The sequence below is a fragment of the Rutilus rutilus genome (assembly GCF_951802725.1).
Source record: "Rutilus rutilus genome assembly, chromosome: 14".
NCBI lineage: Eukaryota > Metazoa > Chordata > Actinopteri > Cypriniformes > Leuciscidae > Rutilus > Rutilus rutilus.
Window position 1 is genome coordinate 26,077,817 of NC_140219.1, and position 18,046 is coordinate 26,095,862.

General features: G+C 38.1%; 1 protein-coding gene across 4 annotated transcripts in view; it reads right to left on the reverse strand.

Moving 5' to 3' along the window:
* Positions 1–18,046, reverse strand: part of LOC311303659 (uncharacterized protein) — a 48,928-nt gene that overhangs the window by 30,498 nt on the left and 384 nt on the right. Inside the window, exons 1-2 of one of the 4 annotated variants that reach the window (XM_084430241.1) lie at positions 10,669–10,912; positions 6,799–6,855 (exon numbers count right to left, since the gene is read on the reverse strand). The exons of 1 other annotated variant lie outside the window; for it this stretch is intronic. In XM_084430241.1, the coding sequence (XP_084286367.1) occupies positions 6,799–6,848 (50 nt within the window). In that variant the 5' untranslated portion in view covers positions 6,849–6,855; positions 10,669–10,912. Of the gene's footprint in view, positions 1–6,798; positions 6,856–10,668; positions 11,100–18,046 lie in introns of those variants that run through there. 2 more of the 4 variants (XM_084430242.1, XM_084430243.1) reach the window with 2 other exon arrangements.

The following is an 18,046-nucleotide window of genomic DNA, read 5'->3' on the forward strand; positions in this document are numbered from 1 at the left end:
GTCAGAGCCCGTCTACGGAGAGCCTACCCACTCCCTATTAAGCTCTATTGTACCGAATTTTGGTTGTAGTACCACCAGAGTTCCACTGGGGGCGATCGCCATGAGTGCAAAATGAATGGGAGTCAATGGGCGAGTCAATGAATGGGAGTCAAATTTAGCTAGACAGCTAAATTTGTCTCTTTCACCCGATTGCCGTTGATAAATCTCAGATCTGATTGTAGATTTTGCAAGTTCAACATGGGTTTTAGGTCGAAAGTTGAACGAACGAGTACTTATGTCCTTTTGATTTCTTACAGGTTGAGTTGTTGTTGCCCATAACACGCTAGCATTCTGCTAATGAACGCTGATTGGTCAGTGAAGGACTGATTACGACCAGAGATACCGCTTGATGGCATTGTGGCATCTGAAGCGGGACCAGAAACAAACAAAATAAAAACTCTTCTAGCACGTGTGTTTACCTGTGTCAGCTGTGTTGTCGATGCCTCGAGTGAAAAGAAAGTGCAGAGCGCGAACGCACCAGAGTGAGTGAAGGATTGCCGTTAAGCAGTATCTCTGGTCGTACATGTGTATGACGTCATTGACACTTTAAAACACTTTTTAAAGCAAATAAGTGACTCAAAAAAATCTAACACCCAGCAATGTGTAATTTATATGCATCTCCTTTGGAATACAACATTCAAATTACTAGACAAAAAATTATATCCTGAGAAAAGTGGATTTTTATTGGTATAGCGCCATAGACCTCCATTCATTCTGCACTCGTCCTGTGAGCGCCCTCATATGGAATCAGAGAGGAACTGCAACCAGTTCAGAAGCCGGAAGTGTACTGAGAGTGAAACTTCTCGCCATATTAGACATTCTCTGGTCCTGTCCTCTCAGCCGCTGTACTGCAGTAGCGCGCACTCTTCAATTGCACGCGCAAATGCGGTGGAGCGCGCTGTATCACTTCACTAAAGCGCAAAAGAAATACGAGCATGCAACGTCGTAAATTAGTAAGTTAAGAAATAAAAGTAAAATACCAATAAATTACGTTATTGGTACGTCATGTGTGTTGACTGTGGTGGCTCATACCAAGATTGTATTAACAAAAACTAGTTTGGGACTGCTATTTAATAGCTTAACCTCGCAGTGCCTACTGTCTATCAGTATTTGTCATATTCTTAAAACAAATTGTTAAGTAAAGGGGGACAGAACTTGTGTGTCAACAATTTTTGTGTAAACAAATGTATTATAATAGGCTTATATAATTCTTAAAAAGGTGGGTCGCGGCTTGATGACCATGCGGAAATGTGGGTCCCATGGCCAAACTATTCAAAACATCATTCTATGTTGTGATAATCGTAATTAATAATCGTAATTACAATTTCAAGGGAATAATCAACAATTATCATTTTTGTCATAATCGTTCAGTCCTACTTATTAAAATAAAATGTGAATGCATTTTACATTAATTGTTGTTTACTTGTTTGTTTATATCTATAATTAATTGATACCTGATTCCCTTACAAGAATTTTTGGCTAAAAAGTCACTGAATCGATTTCAAATCACTGAATCGTTTCGGATCGGATCGTTCTAAATGAACCAATATCGTCCTTGAATCGTATCGACAACCATGAATCGCGAATCGAATCGAATCGTTGTTAAAACGAATCGTTACACCCCTAATACTAATACTTTTTAGTATTATCTCACAACTTGGCAGCAGGGATATTAGGCTGCTGTCACTTTAAGACCTGACGCACTGATCCATTATACTGTTACACATGCGTTTTCTTTCTCAACTTTTTGCGTCCACTTAAAACAACTGACTGTGTTTACATGAATACTCACCAAGACCGGCATTTTGGCGCAATATTTTGTGTTTGTTTGACTGTTTAAGTGCAATAAGCAGCAAAAAATAACTCAAATTAGTACTGAGAGCGTCATGTGCCGCACTTTGGGAGTGAGCACACAATCCGTGGGAATGTTTCAGATATTTCAGTATTGATGTGTATAGAAAAATCTATATTTTTGACAACACTACATTAAATTTAGTTTATTATTTCAGATGCCTTTTTAAAAGACTACAATTGAAAAATGTAAATAATATATATAAAATTCAATGTTAATGTCAAGCCTTGCCTTGAATCGTAAAGCTGATTGAAGAGAGTACTCTTATTGTAGTTATTGTACTCTTAAATGTAGTCAATTACAATTACAATTACTACAATTACATACTCTTATATGTAGTCAAGTAATACTATTACTTTTCTAAGTGATTAGACTTATTCCACCTGGCATATGATAAAACAACCGTCAATGAAAGAGAAACATGAGACACAAACTTTCGATCAGTAGGATATTTTGTTGTTGTTGTTTTTTTTTAAGAAAGTAATACTCTTGTACTAACCTACAACACTTCTGCACAGGCAAGCACCACTCACATTTGTAAAAATCCACTTTCACTCATGCAATTTACACAGGAAGCCAATTTAACGGACTGAGAACATTCATGTTTTGAGCTTTCACATCACATGAGACCAGATAACAGCAGTCATCTAATGAGAAACAATCTTTCTTACCACTGCATGCAAGTACTAGCCGTCCTTCACTGCTTAACAGAAACCAGATTTGCAGTTTCTGGTGATACTTAATTTGTTAGAAGGGGTTGTAATGGTTAGAGGGGCTGGTGTGACATCAGAGCACATTGATGACCCGTACGCGAAGTCATCAGATAGCACTCATTCATTTCCTCTCTCTATCTCAGGGGAAGTTCATATAAAGTCTCCTTCACATTCACAGACGAGTGAATCACAGATAGCTTATGATAGCATATGAGAGAACAAGACAAGAAAAGAAGAAAAACTACAGATACAAAGAACAGTCACGGCTAAAGCATAAACACACCATAAAGCACTGATGATGAGGATATTCAGAGTCATAATGAAAACATACACTCATACACAGTTATTGCCTAAGGGTGAGAATATGAAAGTTATGTGACTCATTATGATCAGCATCATGATCAGATCCATTTTTTAAATTCCAGAAACTTTTTGACCCCTTTCAGGTCAGCATTGTGTGGCTTGTGACAAACTCTGGATGAAGGACCACCTGGGATTGTTCACACAGCTGGGCTTGTGTCCACACATCTCCTTCACTGACAGTTTTAGGTCACAAAGAAAACAACCCTTACAATCAAGTACTGTGGCAGTACCATGGTACAGTGATACTTTGGTAGTTAATTATTACCATACTGTACTCTATGTACCATGATATTTACATAAGGGTGTGCAAAGAATAGTACAATCCCAAGTACTTTGGTTACTTTTAGCTTGTGAAAGTCTCTAAACCACTAAACATGTTGCATTACCAAGAGAGTTTTGCCACAGATTCCATATTCGTTTTACAAGAAAACGAACAGGCAAGTCCATCTAATAAAGCTAAAGTGTGTAATACTTTCTTCCATCCCAGTGCAAAGGGAACTATTACAAGCCATCTGTAGGTTGGTTCTCCTGAAAAGTGTAAACACTTTTGCCATCAAAACATTGGTCTATTTGTTTGAGCATCAACCCAGCAACACTGAGTCAACCAATGGCGTGAGTTTGGGGCGGGACTATCTGTTTGCTGAACCAATCCCAGAAACTCCACATGTTCAGGAAGACGTTTGAAAACGTCTAGGTTTTTTGAGAAAAGGGAACGAGACACTGCGTCGATGACGCTATCGGGGAACGCCCTCCATGTGAACCAGTGTCTGAAAAACTATCCAATCACGGCAATCGATATTGAACGGCGACAGCCTATGACGTCACTACTGGTGCGACCCGGAAGTATAAAAGGGGCGCCTAGAGAACATGTCATCTAGTTTCGTTTGAAGGGACTGTTCAGCAGGCATCCCCGTTGCTAAGTCTATCACGAGCAGTCTCTTCCCTCACACGCTCCTCCTCGCTGAACGTGTTCCATAACACTCACAACTCATCATACGCGGGGCAGGGTGGCTGTGAAGGTTCGGGTTGTAAATCCTCTTCACCCTCATCAGAAATCTCCTGCTTTCTTGGGCTGCCAGCAGAGCACTCGCTGTCAGATCAGAGGATGTTAGTGACAACACATCCTCATCCTGCAGCTCACTCTCGCGAGTCTCTGAAGGGCGTGAGAGATTAACAACTCTCTCAAACTCCTCGGCGAGCTCCCTCTGAAACCCCACGATTCCAGTCTCTGCTCTGCCTCGGCGTGAGCGGGACCTGAATCGCCTGGCACAGATGTCTGTCCCTCTTCCCTCGAGAAGAGAGCAGACGAGAGCGGAGTTTTCTGAGAGAAAAACTCTCACATTCTGCACGATCAGATCCCTCAAGAGCTGATTGTGCGTGCTCTGAGCCCAAACAGTAAACGCACAAGTTGTGTGTGTCATCTGGTGTCAGAAACCCGAGACTCGGATCTACACACTTCTTGAAACGCTTATCACTTGCCATAATTGTTCTTACCTTTTTCAGGTGATTGCAAATCAGACAAAACAGTCCCTGAAGACAAAAATTGGATGATATGTTCTCCAGGCGCCCCTTTTATACTTCTGGGTCAGACTAGTAGTGACGTCAAAGGCTGTCGCCGGTCAATATAGATTGCCGTGATTGGATAGTTTTTCAGACACCGGTTCCTCAATAGTGTCATCGACGCAGTGTCTCGTTTCCTTTTGAAAGGGAACTGTCATTATTTTGTGCATTTCTGCTTGCAGGCACCAGCAACATTACACACTTCAGCCCTAAATACTGTAAAAAATTATATTTTCAGTTAAAGCAACACTAATAACTTTTCCTCTTCGGTCGCCCTACAGGTTGGAAGCGGAATAGTCCATTACCGCTGTCGTAAATAATTTAGCCTACCGCAGCCTACTGTCGCACGCACACTCGCTGTTTATCCAGCACCGGCTTTGGAATGAACGATGTCCACAGACAAGGTAGAGTATGTTGCGTGATTTTATGAAAGTATGATGTATTGCGAAGAAAAACTAAATAATGAGTATTGTAACGCAAGTCAAATTTGTAGTCTCATTCGAACTACAGAAACGCTACCCGATCTGGCAAACTTGCGGTTATAGCAGATATAGGGCCGCAAAGCAAATGCAGAAGTGCCTTTCACCCTGTTACGACTTGATGAACCACTGAAACAATTTTGGAAACATTATTTAAAAAAAAGTTATTTAGTGTTGCTTTAATTTCAGTCACATGTACCATTGTTCTGTGAATTTTAGTGGGTGAGACCCAATCATTTAAATAGGAATCCATATGACCAGAAATTTCCCGTGAGGGGGGAAGACTTGTCCATGCAGATTTGTAATGCCTTCAAGTCGGTCTTGAAAAATCACTTTGCTGACCAACAGAGAGTTTGGGGTAACAATGACTTTTGTTTTTACCCACAAAAATTCACAAAATTTCGCAGAAACACTTTACAATAAGGTTTCAATAGTTAACTACTTTAGTTAACATGAATTAAAAATGCAGCGGTAATTCATCTAAATTGATGTTAATTTGAACATTTACTAATGCATTTCACTAAAGCATTTCAAATCTCAATTTGTTCTGTTTTTAGCATATATAATGACTTCAATTTCAATTTGTTCCTTACATCAGGGCTCCAGACTAACATTTGCGTTCTACAGATGGTGGCGCCAGCACCTGATTTGGTAGCGCATTATTAAGTGCAGTAACTAATAATATAAAATTTGTATTTCTTGGATATGCACATTTGACAGTAAAGCACTGAGCTTCAGTTAAAAAGCAGATACAATTAACTTCTATTAACAACAGTCACATGTAAAACAAAAAACAACAAAAAAAAACGAATTTTCATACGGAAAATGTTAACTATACATTTTTGGTCATCACATTAAAATAACATTTAAATTGTATAAGATTTAGAGCTTTGAAGTGCTGAAAAAAGTGAGAAGCACTTGAAAGTCCTTGAAAAAAGTGCCTGAATTTCACTCAAAAGGTTGTACGAACCCTGAAATGAATACTGTGAAAACATTCGACTATTTTTGCCACAATCCCATGGTTACAGTTAGCATTGCTACATTAAATTTGTGGACTGAAAAGCCTTCTATAACATGTTTGTTCATGGCACAATGTTTATCCTGGTTTCCATGTCAGCTCTGTTTGATATGATATCTATGGTTTAATACAGAGCATTTTGAACCGAATTTGAATGCTTCTCACTAGATCTCGCAGTGAAGTTATTAATAATGCAGCAAATTTTAATGCTTTCTCACTGGATCTCCCAGTGCCGTGTAGAATGGTGTCGCGTGATCGAGATCGGCGAGCTTGCGCTGGACTGAGCTGATAAACAGTCCGTGCAGCGCAGCTAAAACAAGTGGTGTGGTTTCATTCCGCTTGTGTTTCATTTGCCATTTGATGTTTTTCATATGCAACAGAAATGCCAGCTCTTATCAGTTGGGCACCATGTTGGTGGCACCAGTGCGACCTCTAAAATAATTTAGTTGCATCGGAAAGTCTGGGGCCCTGTTACATGGAGCTACTGTATGAAATCTTAAAATCTGTTGTATAGTTTTATGATTTAAGCAGACTGCCACTAGAAAAGAGCAGCCTGGATGCAAAGCATCTTTCTTTTGCGTTTCAAGGATGAAAAAGTCATACTGTTTTGGAATGACATGAGGATGAGTACATGATTAAATAATTTACACAAGCAAACCAAACTGACCTCTTTTGCAAGAGTCTCTTCTGACTAAAAAGTCCTTATCACTGGCCAGTGCGTGACTATGATAGCAGAGATGTAGTTCAGAGCTCTACAGGGACTAATGGACTGACCTTGGACTGCCTCCAACGCCAGAGTTCTGTGATGACGTCCGACGTTTCATGTCTTAACTTTTGGACGGGGGGGAGGAACGGAGGAATAAGAGAGAGAGAAAGAAAGAAAGAAAGAATGAGAGTTAGTTGAGAGAAGCGTTCAAGCAGAAGATATTAGCAAGCATGCTGTGTTAACATCAAACATTTTGATTTTAGAGAGTTATCAGACAGGAGACTGTAAATATTTATATATGCGCATATGCAAAACTTGCTTTTGTTAAACAAAATACTTGAAATGCACAGTGTGAATTACGTCAGTAAGAAAGGCTGAGGAATAATCAAGACTATGAAACTACTATGGACCTAGTGACAGACTGATATTTAGTCCAGGCTGATGTTTGGCTATTTTGAGAGTATTGGCACAAGCCAGTAACTGTGCCATTGTGGATTAATAACAAATGTGGTAATTCCATCTTGTGTCAGCTCCAAACTGACAGAGTGTGTGTGTGTGTGTGTGTGTGTGTGTGTGTGTGTGTGTGTGTGTGTGTGTGTGTGTGTGTGTGTGTGTGTGTGTGTGTGTGTGTGTGTGTGTGTGTGTGTGTGCATATAAGTGCACATTTTCTGTTGTCAACATTTTTCTGTGTGTGAATTTAGCAAGTATTGTGTAAACTAAGTGTAAAAATGTAGCAAGTTTGTGTAGGTATGCACCAACAACTGAGAAAAATACATACAGGTCAATAATTATTTCCATTATAAGGCTAACAACAGATAAACAATCAATATTATGGGTGTGTTCACAACTTCACACAATATTAAGCCTATATAAAGGCTACCTAATTTTGTATAAATTTGATATTGAATTGTTCTATTACACTATATAATTACATTTTATTATTTGTGTCAGATCAGTTTAGTTATCAGAAGTTGATCAGTTAAGTTATTTAAATGCCAGCCCTCGTCGTTCAACATCCTGATGATCAGAGTCATCTTATGCAATACTGGATTAGACCCAAGGACATGCAACAGGAGCAAGCAGGATTTACAATGGCGAGGAGACTTACTTACTCATCGTAAGTCGATGAGTTGATTCATCCTCGTTTTAATATACTTCCATTCATAGAGATTTTTTTATGGATGCCGAGGCTTTTTAGGTCGGGTAGAATCTGTGATTTTGTTCGCTGGCTTCCATGGCTGCAATACGCTGTGTTTTCCGCCACATATTACTATTGGGAAATACTATTACTATTGGGAAATACTAATACTATTGGGTAAACGGGCAGTGGGCGGGATCACACAGACCAAAACAAAAACAGACATTCCGACATGGAACTTTCAAAGTAGAATAACTGGCTGTAGCATTGTTTTTCAGAGAAACGAGTATGTGACCTTAGCATGTTTCCTAAATATCTGCAAACATATTATGGTATTTTGCTTTTGTATACAAAAAATGACATACAGCACCTTTAAGCAGAGAGAAACCTGGAGTAAACTACACTAATGAGTTATGAAACCAGTTGCAGTCACCATTTGGCTCAATCAGTTGACAACATTAGCTAAAGTGGTGACCATCCCCATCTCATTCCTTAACTTATATTTGAAGAGAAAGAACGTCCTAAAACATTTACTGGGCTAACAAAATTTGGCTCACTTAACAATGAGGTCTAATTCTATTTCCTGGCCGTTTTGTTATAGGGCAGGAGCAAAATGAAAGCAATCTTCTGTGATTTTCATTTTATTTTCTCATATAGTTTACCATGCTATTTAGCTTTTAAACAGCCACCACACCATCATAAGTTTACTACTGATGAGTACTACTGATGAGTAAATTATCTTTGGTTATATTCTAACATCTAGCTAAATTAGTGGTTTAAATTTAATTAGTTCCTCATGAATAGGAAACAAACCATTCGTAATCACATTAGACTTCCAAAAAATGAGTTTGAACATAGCGTTTTTATAGTTTCTGGTAAATGTACACCCCTGAAATTTTACATAGACATACTTTAAGTATGATACGCACATCTTACACAAAATGTTGGAGCTTTACGTGAATAAAAAATGTTGTATATTTAAAGTACCCTAACATTTAAAAGAGCTGTATATTTAAAGTACCCTAAAATTACAGACACAGAACATTTAGCGAACTCTGAATTATCTGAAAATATGTTTTTTCTATTCAGGAAGATATTTTAGGCAATATTACCGCATGGACTCAATGAGGTGTGTTTGAAAGGCCTTTGCTGTTGGTATTGATTGATAGTTTAAAAACTCATAGCGGGGGCAGCATAAATCCACACATACTATAAAACCATCTGTACTTTCGTGGTTCTTCTGAACTTTAACCACAAAATACAAAACTCCTTTAGCTGTAACTAAACCAGTAGAGAAAGAGCAGCGCATTCTGGCTATCTGATATTGGATGATTCATTATTAGAGAATCCATAAGCAAACCACAGCAGAAATGTTTTACAGAGTAAAGAAGAGTGGTGTTGGAAATGCCACCTTTTACTTAAAGGAATAGTTCACTTAAAAATGAAAATTCTGTCATCATTTACTCACCCTCAAGTTGTTCCAAACCTGTATGAATTTATTTCTTCTGCTGAAGTCAAAGGAAGATATTTTGAAGAATGTCGGTAACCAAACAGTTGATGGACCCCATTGACTTCCATAGTAGGAAAACAATACAATGGAAGTCAATGGGGTGAATGAACTGTTTGGTTACCGACATTCAGCAGAAGAAATAAATTCATACAGGTTTAAAACAACTTAAGTAAATGATGACAGAATTTTCATTTTTAAGCGAACTATTCCTTTAAACTAGTCAAAAAAAGAAGAAAAAAAAAAGAAGAGAGAGGTAAAGCTAAAATATCAGGATTATATATCAGGATTAGAAAAATGTTTAAAATAAGATGTACTCACTGACACATCTTACCCCACTCTCCACAATATGCAAATTGAACTAGCTCACACTTTAACAAAACAGTCTCTCACTGACTTGAGACTTCTTTGAGAATAGATGTCTTAAAAGATAGCAGAAGCCTGCTAAAAACAACAACTTCATCAACTGCACAAGAAAATATGAGAAACTAGGAAGAGTTTGGGCTCAACATCAACAAGCTCAGAGGTCAACACAAAAGGGGTCTGAACATTAACATTTGGACTCTTATTTCATGAGATGGCTCAAGTTCCTTGCCAAATAGATTCACCGTGTAGATACAAACAAAGCAGCACTCTCACAGGAGCGCAAGGACCATAAATGGTGTGAAAATGGAGGTAGGTCAGAATGTAAAGATAAAGCTGCTTCTAGTACACAAAAAAGTTCCAGTCTCTTTGCAAGGGCATATCTGCCATTTATATGTAAATATGGAACATTATGTCTCAATAACTGGTCCAAACTCACTTATTGTACATTTATCTAGTCTCTGGGGGGCTGGACTACAATAAACAATAATAAATGGCTAATTCAGTGAAGAGAAATAGTACACAAAACAGTCTCTTTTCCAAACTAAGAATCTGGACGAAACCCAATGGTAAACAACATGTTCTCTCAGTGGTGATGAGTAGGGTCTTGTTGGACATGTCATGAGACCATTAGATAGAAGAGCTTTTAAAGAGACTCTAATTGAGCGAGTTCATCTAAGAAGCTATTACAGTACATTCTCAGAGAGCACAACCGAAGCCTTACAGTAAAAAAATACTTCATGTGGAGTATGTAATCATATTATCAACACGACCATGTTCATCAGTGTTCCACTAAAAACAATTACACTAAAAGAGTTTCATATGCAACCATGACTTAACCTCAAACTCAAGCACGCTAACAAGAGATAAGTGCTACCACAAACTATTTTTAAACTATACTTTTCATATAAACAAAAGACTCCAACTTACTTTCTGTCCCCAAAGCAGCTGTAAAGTCGAGACATGGTGTCAAAGTTCACCCTAAAAGCTGAGTTTCCTTAGTGCATCCTTTGAAAGAATTTGGTCCAAAAGTGAATTTTCACGCCGGTTTTGTTAAATCCCCAATATCTCCTTTCTCATATCTTCACATGAGCTTCTGGCTGAGAATGTGTATCCTTCACAGGGAAGGCACATGTGTGCTCCAGTAGCCTGTCTCTCAGGACTGAGCATGCTCTCTGTCTCTTCCTCTTGGATTCCCCCTCCCGTCCCTCTCCAACCCCCGTCACCTAATCCAGAGAATCAGCTACTATTGTCTCAGCCCAGCAGCTTACCGCCGGCAGGCCAGGCGTCATTTGATAATTAGATGGGGCAGCTCCCTGAGGAGAGAGATACCACCTTCGTGTCTGAGGGAGGCTCATACTGGCCCACGAAGGGGGTTGGAAAGCCAGTCAGCTGAGGGCTCTGAATAAATCATTAGTACGATTTTTACCCAATATTTATTACACGGCTCTATGGAATACTTGATTCTGATTGGTCAATCGCACCATCCAGCGGTTTGTTATTCCCCGATAGCAACCGGTAAAAACTGATAACACAGGCTCATCCGGGTAACTTAAGTCAGCGCTATACGCTTGCTAGGAATGTTTTTTTTCTTCGTTGAAGTTTTGCGTTTGGTGAGCTTATAAAATATTAAAACTCAAATCAATATTTTGTGAACAATTATTTTATTATGTCATCTGGTATATCGATGACTCGCTCTCGTTTCATACAAACGCAGCTAATGCCATTTTTCAACGATTGTTTTGTACACTGTAACGATAAGATAACAAACAGGTATGATTTTAAAACAAATCAATATCTCGTATCCCCATTATTATTTACATGACGAAATGCACCGTATCCCTTAAATGTCCGTCTAGTTTGAACTTGCCGCTTGCTAGCTACTGCTTCCTTTGTGGAAACTTTGCGTTTAAAGAACTAATAAAATATTTCAGCTCAAGTCAATATTTCGTGTCTAATTATTCACTTGTGTGGCAAGTACATAGCCGCGTAATAAGCGGGATAATGTACATCCAGGCGGTTGCAATATAAACCCAGTTCGGGGTGATGCTTCGCGTCGGGGTCCTGATCACCCTGTCAGGGTTTATTCTGTGATAACAACCGGCTGGATGCACATTATCCCTTACGTCAAGTTACACTGTTAAACACAAAGGTTTCAAAAGGGGGTATTCACAGTGATGACATATACCCCTTTTCCACCAAGGGCTGGTTCCGGTTCGGAGCCGGTGCCTACTCGCGAACCAGTTCTTTGTGTTTCGACAGCCAAACAACCGGTTCTCGGCCAGGAAAATTGGTTCCAAAGCGGCACCAACTCTTTGCTGGACTAGAACCGTTCTTTTACCACGTCATGCTTACGTCGGGGGCTGGGGGCGGGGTTATTGTCGAATTTCTTCTCGAATGTAACCTCCGTCTATAGTAATCCAGACGAGCAGCACAAATGCGTTCTAAACGTCTTCTTCTGACCCCAATAAAGGATCGCAAAGCCAGGAGAAACATTTGCAGAAAGACGATGTAGTCCGCCATTGTAACTGTTATGCTTGAATTTGCCGTTTCTAGGAAAGCTAAGACGTAGCCTATGGCAACGTACACAGTGACGTAACGACGTCGTTCGCTGGGCTCTCTAGTCAGTGGAAAAACAAACAGGTTCTGAGAAGGTTCGCAAGTTGAACCAACTTTGAACCAGCACCAGTTCCGAACCAGTTCTTTTTTGGTGGAAAAGGGGTAATAGAAGAACCATTTTTGGGTTCTCCTTTCAGTGAACAGTTCTGATAATAACCACTTTCTTAATGTAAAGAACATTTTATTAATCTGAAGAACTAAAAAGAATCTTGTGTGAAATGGAAAGATTCCATGGATATTAAAGGTTCTTCATGAAACCATCGATGCCAACAGAACCTTTATTTTTAAGAGCGTACTGTGTAATAGTGGAAACTTAGCATTTACTGCTTATTATGTCTTAGCTAAAACGTTTACCAAAGTGTTGCTGGTTCATGCAGGTAAAAAGATGACTTTTAAAGAGCAAGCTTCAGCAGGCTGCAAATGATGGATTTAGTGACAGGACATTGGTCATTTTTTCAAATGTTTTTCAAATGTTCACATGTTTTCTTTAGAAAATGTGTTGTGCGCTCAACCTCAAACCATACGTCTTCACTACATAGGCTACATAGCCAACAAATGTTTCGCCTTGCTGCCAGTTTTGAATTTTTCCTTCCCCTCAGGCAAATCGTGTAGGAGTATCCAGCAAAAGTGTAAACAAAGCTTTCCGCCAGATGATTCCTTTTCTTAAACACAAACAATGGCAAATGCTGGATTTCTAAAGAGTATTTTCTTCCGGTATTGGGGGGTGGAGATCTGGCTTTCATACTAAACAGCTAAAGACCAACATAGGTATCCAGAGAAATCAAGTTCACACTCGTTAATCGTGCTCAGACCCCTTTTATTTTTACCTCACACATATGGTGAACAGAATGCCTATGGAGTTGCACTGCAGGCATATGTCCTACAGTTCTCTTCCTCAAAACTGGGTGGAATGTCATGAAAAAAGAAACAAAAAAAAAAACACGTTGGTATTTCCTGAAACCTTTCTGCTCTGCCGCTGAAGAAACCCATATTTTGTTTCAGGCATATGGTTCCTCAAATGGGCCATATTATCAGTAGATTCATTCATTCAGTCATAGTATGCGGTTGTCTGATAATCAGCAAAACAAACTCTATCAAACGTCCTTGACTTCCCTTTACAGCCTTCTTCACATTTGGATAGTTAAATACTTTTGGAAAGCTGACATGTCATGTATAGTATCTCACACCACAGGACATGTCATGATTGCTACAATTCTTTTATAGGCTCATTATTATGCATCCTTGCCATGATCATAGTTAGACTACATGGAATAGTATTGAGCTAGTTAATGAAAAAAAGGTGATTCCAAACGATACAAGAAACTTGTTACGGCATCTAAGATTACTACACCACTTTTTTTTTTTTTTTTTTTAAGAAATTAAAACCTTTATTCAGCAAGGATGAATTAATTTGATCAAAAGTGACAGTAAATACATTTATAATGTTACAAAAGATTTCTATTTCAGAAAAATGCTGTTCCTTTGAACTCGTAAAAAAAATAAAAATAGTATTGGGTCATTCCGTGTCAACTTTTTCTGGTGAAATAAATACATAAATGAAGAAGAAAAGCCAACATATTAATTAGCTGTGTGCAAAGTGTCCATATCTGGCCTTTAAATGAAATGAAAATGAAGATACCAAAATAAATATTTGTTAAAAATCAAAATCTAAAATGATACTAAGATATCTTTAATATTTCATGAGTTACAGGCATGCAAAAACTTAGGACAAAAGACACAAAAGTGCTTTTTCCCATTTTTGATCTATCACCGTTGGCATAAAATGCAACAAAGACTGCGAAATTAAACAGATTTAACTGATAAACCTAGCAATCTCTATGTAAAAAAAAAACCTTTTTATCCCCTGTAATTTGGCTCCACATCTGTTGTGAAAATTGTAATTTTGCCCCCCTCGACAAAATAGCGGATTAGTCACTCAATATACACACATCCATTACATTTAATATTTTGGCTTTCATCACCATTTATGTTTGTCTTTCTTTCTTCAGAAAAAAATATTAACAAAATCAAAAATCTGAGCCAAAACTTCGGGGAAGTTTCCGAACGTTAATCTTTTCTTTCAAAAACGTTAAAAAGTCTTACCGACCCCAAACGGTACTTGAACTGTAGAGTTAGAGTGTAGTTTTCAAATATACTTTTCCATGTGAATTTTAACCTAAAATCATTCTTTTTTTTTACATGTATGCATTTGGCACAGGCCGTCACAGGTGATAGTGCTGTAACACCAACCCTCACTCAATGACATCAAACATCTAAGCACAAAATCAGCCAGAACAAAATTGACTACATTCTTTTAAAGACATATAGACATAGTCATGAATATTTAAACTTGCACCCCCTCCCCATCTCAACTCTGCCAATTCCCTTCAACACTTTTCTCTGACTCAAGTTTCTTTAGGCATCTCCTGCAGAGCACTGTTTCTTTTCTTTACAAAGCTCTCTGAATTCCAGCCCACATCTGGAACGCATCTTCTGAGGCAGCGCTCTACCCCACACTCTAATTAAGGCCATGTATGCCAAACTGTAAATAACCCAAGAAATGATACCCCTCGGCTCATAGGGCCTGAAAAGCGGGACGTGTGGATTGATGTTTCGAAATAACTTATAAGATGAATATATAAGTTCCTCTCAGCATGCAAAGTCTATCTTCTCCTGAGAAAGAACTCCTAAAACAGGCTCTCCATGTGTCCGTTAAGTCCTTCACCCTTACAATAGAAAGTATCCAGCTGGGTCCACACAGCTTGACCAATGAACACGGCCCATTCAGCTGCTCTTTTCCTCTAACTGTGACCAGTTAACTTTGTATCCCCCTGTTTTCCAGGCTCTTTAAAACTCGGTGTGTGGCGTTTCTGGAGGGAGGCTTCCAAATGGAGTGTCTTAATAGTTTAATGAGACGATCATAATGAAATAATTGCACCCTGGGTTTTACGACGTTTTCTTTTCTAAGTATCTTAGAAAGTATCGACACAACAGGACTGTTAACATGGCTCATCATCAACACATACATTACAGGACAACAGGCTCTCTTAACACATGCTCGAAGCGGAGGGGCTTAATAACTTATAAAAGTACAGTTCAGCTATTTGCCTGCTTACACAACTCATATGAAATACAGAGAGTTAATGAGTGTCAATTACTGTAGATGTTGTGTGATGCGTCATCTCGTTTTTAACAAGGTAACAAATAAAATAAAATAAACGAATTTAAAATGTATGTCATATTATGGAAGCTTGAACGCTTGTTCATGTTGTAACTGCGACTTTATTTCACAATTCTGACTTTATAGAATTTATAGATACAAACTTGCAATTGCGAGAAACAAAGTCAGAATTGCAAGTTTAGCCTAAGGCCTGGTTTCACAGAGAGGGTTTAGATTAAGCCAGGATTAGGCCTTAGTTAAATTTAGGACATTTAAGTAGCTTTTATAAACGTGCCTTGGAAAAAAAACATTATTGCATCTTGAGACAAAACAATGGCACTGATATATTTTAAGATTGCTTTTAGATAAGACAGCTCGAACATGCATTTTAGTCTGGGACTATGATTAAGCCTTTTCTGTGAAACCGGGCACGTATCGTGCAATTCTAACTTTATTTATCACAATTACGAGAGTGTATTACTTCATAAGATATAAAGTTTATTCGTTTAAAAAAATCCAAATCGTGAGATATAAACTTGCATTTCCGAGAAAAAAAAAGTTGCAATTCTGAGTTTTTTCTCGCAATTGTGTTTAGCCTACATCTTACAATTTTGACTTTTTTTTCCTCAATTGTCGGCTTATATCTCACAATTCTCATTTTATTTCTTGAAATTGCAAGCATATAACTTGCAATTCTGAAAAAAAAAAAAAAAAAAACCTGAATTGTGAGATATAAACTCACAGTTGTTGGGTCGTCTCAGTTACCTTTTTTATTTTTTATTCCATAGCAAAAACAAGCTCCTATGTTAGATTTGTCTATATTTTAGGTCTTGTAACTGATCACCATTTCTTTTCAAAATTTCAACCCTTTAAATCACCAATATCTTCACAAGTTCATTTTGTGTATAGCCTTATACAGCCTTTTCGAAGGAAAAATATCTAAATCTAGTGTCTCGATTAATGAGGTCATTTATCGAGACGAAAAACACCTAATTATTTCTTGTGGCCTGTGTATTCACAACAAGTACAAATAGCGATGCAGATTAACACTAGGCGATTTCCTAGGCAGATATTGACTTATATATTAAGGACTATATTAGGGGGAAGCACAGGCGAAGCACTGCTACTTGGGCGTGATATCTCTGCGCCCAAGTAGCAGTGCTTCGCCTGTGCTTCCCCCTAATATAGTCCCAAGTCAATATCTACATAAGAAATCGCCTAGTGTTAATCTGCATCGCTATTTGTACTTGTTGTGAATACGCAGGCCACAAGAAGTAATTAGGTGTTTTTTTTTTATATCACTTTTACTCAGGACATGCTAGCTGGCAACAAAGGATTCCATTCATTATGCTAAGCTAAGCTAGCGCCGACCCTGTCAAACTAAAACAATGCATGCACTGAGACAAAAATGCATTTGCCCACCTATCTAAATGTAGGAAAGAAGGTGAATAAGCCCTATTTCAAAAAACGGTGGAGTGTTCCTTTAAACACCATGAATAGGCGAATGGGCAAACAGTCAATTTAAATATTTTAGGATAAATTCTAACATATCACACCACAGGACTCTAAACTGAAACTGCTTAAAATTTCATGTCAAACTCTCCAAATACTAATTGCACGTATAGCCGGATATCAAATGAGACATGATTCTGAGACCAAACTCATAATTTGATGATGAGGCTGTACTACCTGTACAGTAATCAACACACACACACACACACACACACACACACACACACACACAACTGAGAGCAAGAGGAGGGTCATTTGATCTCTGAGCAGCAGGGTGATGCCAGATCAAGCACCACAGACAATGTTAACACTGTTACCACAGTTAACACAGATGTTTTTTCCTAAAGAGCATGAAAACCTGCAATTTAGTTTGTAGAATACATTTCATTTTTCTTTTAACTAAACTGTATAACCTTCTAGATATGTTGGTGGCTAGATCATGTTGTCAATATTTTCACATAGTTTATCAAGAAATTGATTTACATTATATATATAATATTGTCTAAATATACAATGCAAATCCCAGAAGAAAAGACATAATTGTTGCAATACCTACAATTAGGCTATAGATAGCCTATGTCATTTAGCCTAATATCTATCCATGTGTTTTTCTTATAGCCCTGAAGGTGAAGAAAATAGGTGAAGGTAATTTTGTGGCTCTCTAAAGGTTTTGTTTGTTTGTTTGTTTACTTAAAAACTAAGATAGTAGCCTACATAAACACGACTTAGAAACAACTAATCAACAGCAACCAAGAACTAGCGTGAAAAAAGTTGAACTAAAAAGGTAACAGTTACTAAATATCGGAATGTATAGGTTGTTGCATAGGCCTATAGTCTATAAAAAAATAAATAAAAAAAAACCCAAATATGTCAAGATGTGCAAACCTTTAGGCGTTATATGACAGCTCGCTGGACTGAATATTTACAGAGCACTATTCAACTATCTTAAGTTATCTTGTTTTACAGCAGACATTACAACAGAGAATTCAAAATGCGATAAACCACGGAAGAAGATAA